General features: G+C 45.4%; 1 protein-coding gene across 2 annotated transcripts in view; it reads right to left on the bottom strand.

Moving 5' to 3' along the window:
* LOC110539034 (activating signal cointegrator 1 complex subunit 3) overlaps positions 1–6000 on the bottom strand; it is a 142391-nt gene continuing 136391 nt past the window's right edge. For both annotated transcript variants that reach the window (XM_090193702.1, XM_090193693.1), the window contains exons 39-43: positions 4039–4190; positions 3414–3564; positions 2088–2294; positions 1825–2000; positions 1–1633 (exon numbers count right to left, since the gene is read on the bottom strand). In XM_090193702.1, coding sequence (XP_090049828.1) covers positions 1486–1633; positions 1825–2000; positions 2088–2294; positions 3414–3564; positions 4039–4190 — 834 coding nt within the window. In that variant the 3' untranslated portion in view covers positions 1–1485. The remainder of the gene's footprint in view (positions 1634–1824; positions 2001–2087; positions 2295–3413; positions 3565–4038; positions 4191–6000) is intronic.

Below are 6000 nucleotides of genomic sequence, written 5' to 3'. Positions count from 1 at the left end.
TTTTTATATAAGGAGGTTTTATTGGTAATTATTTGCATGATATGTCTTTTGGCATTGATAGTAAGTGTAATATATATAACATAACAATATATAGTTCACTATCTCAAAGTTAAAAACCCCCCAAATTATTTCAAGACTTTTCAAACCAAGCAAAAGTATTTTTCAAAAGTCATTATATTCTATCAACAGAGAAGTTACATCTGCTTCGATTGATTGGACAATCCAAAAATCAGAACAAAGACGCAGCTGAATTTGTCTCATAAGTTTGGTTCTAAAATATAGTTGTCAGCTCTCCCAAGAAAATAAACACAGTTACAACATAGTAATGAATGAAACAATTTGAGACACCTTTACACATTTACCTCTATGTATTATGGTTCTGTTCTTCTGTTCCTTGTATGACTGTCTACGTCAGTTTGATCAGCTTCTATAGATGAATCTTCCACAAAGAAAGAGGAGGAGGAAGAAGGAAAGGAGGAGGCAACTAAGGTTTGTGGAGGTGGGGGGCAGTACCTGTAGCCCCACAGCACTACAGGGAAGCATGTTTCACACACCTGCACAGAATTCCAGTTCCACCCCGCCAGCCTAAATAAACTAAACTCTCCGGGAGCAGCTTTTCCCTGTTGGACACAGTGATGCCACGTTTTTCCTGCAGCTAACCACCACGCTTTGTGTTGCTCTCTCTTACTACTGTTATTCTTCATCTCAACAACGTCTCAATAAAATACGCCACCCCTCCCCCACTCTCCAGTCCCTAAATCAACTGAGTAAAACAAGCCACCGTTTATCAGGTTTTATTTTTCTCAATACCCGTTCAAAAGTTGGTGGATTTGGGGAGTTTTAGATAGTAGGCCAATGCCTGGAAATATAATTGACATAATATGACTGGGGAATGATATGATATACTGCAACAAAATAGGTATTCATTGTATTACACAATGTTGATGAGGTAACATCACAGCCCCGTCTTTCATGAGTATTTCTATTGACTGACTGATCATTGTACAGGAGGGTCCCATTAGGCCCAACAGTTTCTTATAGCCCATGACCCAGACTTTCCCTAGTTCCTTAACCCTGTATCCTCATTCCCTCCCTCTATATTACCAGACAGGCATGGAACCCTTTAAGGCACATGTGTCAAACTCATTCCACAGAAGGCAAAGTGGCTGAGGGTTTTTGTCTCATCCCTTGTCCTTGATTGATAAGGCCACTAATTAGTAAGGAACTCCCTTCACCTGGTTGTCAAGGTCTTAATTGAAAGGAAAAACCAAAAACCCGCACACACTAGGCCCTCCATGGAATGTGCTTGACATCCCTGCTTTAAGGCTAACCCCCAGTCACACAATCCCAACCATCACATCATCAGTGTAAACATACCGAACATTGGCGTCTAAAGACGCTCATGGCCATTGTCTTGTCATTTGTATATGCTCATTTCAGTCACTGTCATCATGTCACTCATGATGACGTCATCATGTTGACGTATCACTTGACGGACATGCCTCCCATGGCCTCAGTGACTTCACTGTTGACCTGGGCAGCGATGCAGGCAGGGGTCACGTTGAGGTGGAGGTCATACTGCTGGTCCAGACCCAGGTAACTGTCACTCATCAAGTATAGCGTGTAGATACACCTGGAGGGAGAGGAGAGGGTCACTAGGGGAAGTAAGAGTTTGTGGTGGGATATATATCAATGAATCAAACTTTATTATAAAGCCCTTTCACACCGGCAGCTGTCCCAAAATGCCTAAAGTAACCGGGCTTAGACACCAAATAAAAAATGTGTTTAACTTTTTCCAATTCTTTTTAACATTTCTGTACGTACTTTCCGGTCTTCACGGGGGTGTAGAAGGCCAGGGAAACGGTGCTGCGGTGTCGGCAGTATCCGATGCGTTTGACGGCCAGTAGCTCTCTGCGCTCCACCTCTCCTAGAACCAGAAACCAGCCCTCATCCTTACTCTTGGGGAACCTGGGGGCCTGGGCCTTAGTGTCATGCTTCCTCTGGAAAATATGACGACAAATCAACTTATCAGCAGTCAACTAACATCAATAATGTGTGTGAGCTCCTTTATACATGTGTGTACGTACCTTCTGCTGGCCGGTGTTAATGCGCTGCAGTGAGACCTGCAGGACGTACTCCTGGTCAGCGTGGACTTCCAGCCAGCTTCTGTCATCCCTGAGCTTCCCCCCGGCCGCAGGGAGGGGGCGCTCTGTCTGCTCCCCACACCCCTCCCACCAACCCTTCACACTCAGACGCACCTCCACCACCGGCAGATGGCTGAGGAAAGACCAGGCCTGGAGGAGAGAGCAGAGGGAGGAGGGATAGTAAGAGAGAAACAGAGAGGGGTGCAGAGAAATGAGAGAGGGAGAAAGAGACAAGAGAATGTGTCAGACCGGAGTGCAGAGAGATAGAAAATAGGAGGGAGAGAAACAAAGAGCCAGAGGTGAAGAGAGAGAGAATCAGACTTAAGAGAGACCCTTGTTTAAGATGGACATATCTATCTGGTAAGACTAGAGCGTTTGATGAAAGCTTGATTCATTCAAACACACATAATTCCCATGGTCTTAGGTGCCTCTTAAAGCTTTGTCATGGTGACTTTAACATCTCTGACTCAAATGGAGAACACAAATCCAAAAGGGGATAGAGAGCAAGAGAGGTAGAGGGAAGGTAGAGACAGAGAGCGTATGGATGATAGGTGTGTGAATGTGTGTGTCTGAGTATGTGTGTGTGTGTGAGAGTGTGTGTGTTTTCCTCCTGAAGACCCTGTCAGTGTCAGGGAGGGACTGGGATGAGAGAAGGAGAAAAGCCTCTCAGATTCACCCAACAAAAGCTATTTATGTAAGGATTACTGTCCCCTGGCGAATCAGACTGGGACGTTGCCACGCATCTAGTTATTTAATTAGCCAGGCTGCGATGCCATGGGGGGGAGAGCGTTGAGGGGCTGGGAGGAGGGGGAGCGGGGACACTGATTGGGCAAGGCGGCTGGGCTGGCAGTGGCGCCTGGACGCTCTCATTACAGCTGCAATTAGCACTTAGATTGGTGCTGTAAACCCTTGCATTGGACCGTAATAGGAGATCCTGGAGGTACCTTGGACCACTGCGACAGACTGATGCTTCTCACTGTGTGTGTGTGTGTGTGTGTGTGGGCTGACGTTGGTAGAGTGTGTGTATATGTTGTTTGGTAGTGTATTTGAGAACGTTACATGAATAGAGAGATGAGGCCGACACCTTGGAAGTATTTCACATGATTTCATTGTGGTGGAGGACAATGGAGACGGGAGGGTTCATGATGAAGAGTATGAACCCCTAGAAAGCATCTGTTTCTAATGGAAAGTGTCACTTTACACATCCAGTATCTGCATGTGTCCTATAACAGTGAGGTGAAGGAACGCAGAATGTTAGAAGGTTGTTACCTGGGAGATCTGATGGGGCTGAAGCTCCTCCCCCACAATGGCAGCGAAGGTGTTCTCCCGCCCCTCGCAGGTGGCAATCAGCTCAGGGAGCCCTTCTATTGGTCCGTGGAAGCCCCTCGCGCCGCCCTTCCCTCCCTTGGAGCTCCACCTGCTGCGGGGAACATCAGGGGGCAGATCTAGTCATGTGATTTTAAATCCTAACCACACTTCCTGCTGTGTCGTCACCACTGGAACCTCTGTCCTCTCTCATCCTCTCTCATTTCTTTCTCCTTACCATATTTATTGAGTTGGCACAAAATTATTCTTCACTGCAGGACACAGTGTCTCAAATCCACATGGTGTGTATGTAAAAATAATTAAGATTGCTTTGGACACTCACTCTTGAATTTCCTCTCTCTGTGTGTGTTAGTGTGTATGTGTGTGTGTGTATGTGCACGCGCAGAATGTAACTGATGCTGCTTGATGATAAGAATGCTTGCAGAGTTTGATAGTGTCTGTGGATTATAAAATGGTCCATGCCATAGAGCGTTAATTAAAGAGTCCTAGCACCATTCTCATCCTGTGTGTGTGTGTGTGTGTGTGTGTGTGTGTGGGGGGGGGGGGGGGTCAGTAGAGTCATGTCTACCTGAACAGGTAGAGGTGCTGCTGCTCTATGGTAGGTAGGGTCAGTATAGAGGAGTCATTGAGCCACCTGCCCTGAACGATCATCTGCACCAGGTTACAGATGCTGAGAGCAGTCACCAGCCAGCCCTCGTTGGCTGCTACATCCAGCATGGCCTGTAGACAGACAGGAAATACTGTAGTTGAAAAATGCATACATTTATATGACTATATAACATCCCCCACTGACATCAGTGTGAGATTTACTCACAATGAGTTACGTTACGATTGAGCCACTTTTGCACACTCAAATTCAATATGTCTTTACACATTCATGCACATATGCTAAACAGCTACACAATAAATACACCCCTCAATATCTCTAACACACTCCTCCCCCCTCCTTTGCAGGTTGACATTTATTGAGTCTTGTCCTGGAGGCAGAACTGGGGCAAGCTGAAAGTAAAAATTGGCTATATTGCTTGTTGGTGTTCATTTAAGGTTAGGGTTAGGCATCAGGGTTAGCAGTGTTGTTAAGGTTAAGTTTAAAATCATATTTTATGACTTTGTTGCTGTGCCAGCTAGTGACCACTCCGCAGAGATCCCTCCAGAACAAGATGAAAAACGCTAACCTGCTCCCTCCCTCCCTCATAAGGTAGAGTTTGCCAAGCTCCGCTGCATTCTAACAAACTTAATTAATCAGAAAGTAATTCCCCGGCAGTAACTATGACTAAAGAGGACCTTGAGTGCACAGGCGAAGCCCCGGCAGAGTTAATCAAAATGCTAATGCAGTACAAATTAAAGTAGTACTGATTAACATTTCACAGAAGCTGAAGAAGCAAATGGATGGTGACAGAACTACGGCTGATGTCACTGGAGTCCCCGTTAGCTGGGCCATATTCATTAGGCACCAAACGGAAGAAAACGGACTGAAACTTCAGTCCAAAAAGAGACACTTGATTTCCTTTTCCGTTGCAAAACGTTTGGCTCTAATGAATATGATACCCTCGCCACATGAGGAAAAAGGCTCTGTTAGCCTGTGAACGAGCAACGGACAATCACTACCAGACACACACACAGTCAGCGCTTCGCAGATCATCCCCCCACACATAAAAAGGCAGCAACAATGGGTTACAGAACCAGACCCTACAGGCAGACATGGACCAAATCTCTCCCAGGCATGGCCAATCACCAGCAGACCTGGGATCTGGTGGCCAGGGCACTTGTTGGGCAGGCCTGGTTGTTAGGAGGAATCTCTGATAAGGCTCATTTTTACAAGGAGTTACAACTTATCTGCACACCTCAACAGCCTCCTGAGTGACAGTGCCTCCTGCTCTTCAGGATCCACATTGTGTGTGTGTGTATTCTAAGATTATGTGCGTGTGTGTGTGTGTGTGTGTGTGTGTATTGTGTATGTACTGGAACTATCAGCAGTAAGTGTGTGTGTGGTGGTTAGGTTAGTGGCAGACAGTGCAGTCTGTCTTGATAAAGCTGTGCTGTCCCTGTGAGGTCCTGTGATCAAACATGACAGTCTTCCTCATCACACTCAACACTTTCATGCTAGGAAGTCAGAAACCCAAAATAGATACAGTATTTGTCTTTTAAAAACAACAGCAAAAACATATCCTGATCCATTATCACACTGAAATGTAAATAGTTTCAACACATGACACCTCCATGACACCTCCAAGACACCTCCATGACATGTCTATGCCCAGGGCTCTAAAGTGCAACCATTTGGTGGCACATGCTGCTGGATATTTTGCTGTGCGATCTGACATTTTATTTTGGGAGCACCAGTGCAACCAGAAAAAAACTAAATAAAATCTTTGAGATAATAATGGTTGTAATGACATGCTTCACTGTGCCAATTGTTTCTGAGTGCCCTAGCGTAGATTCCTTCAATCCAAAGCCTATTTGTTTAATCCAAAGTAAAGAATATTGAAGAATTTTCAAGTATGCATCAGTGATTTGTATTTTCCCTTCA

Source organism: Oncorhynchus mykiss, chromosome 2 (assembly GCF_057628025.1).
Source record: "Oncorhynchus mykiss isolate SJ-2025 chromosome 2, ASM5762802v1, whole genome shotgun sequence".
In the NCBI taxonomy this organism is placed as follows: Eukaryota; Metazoa; Chordata; class Actinopteri; order Salmoniformes; family Salmonidae; genus Oncorhynchus; species Oncorhynchus mykiss.
Note: the sequence above shows the minus strand (reverse complement) of the source record. Positions and strands in the feature narration are given on the sequence as shown.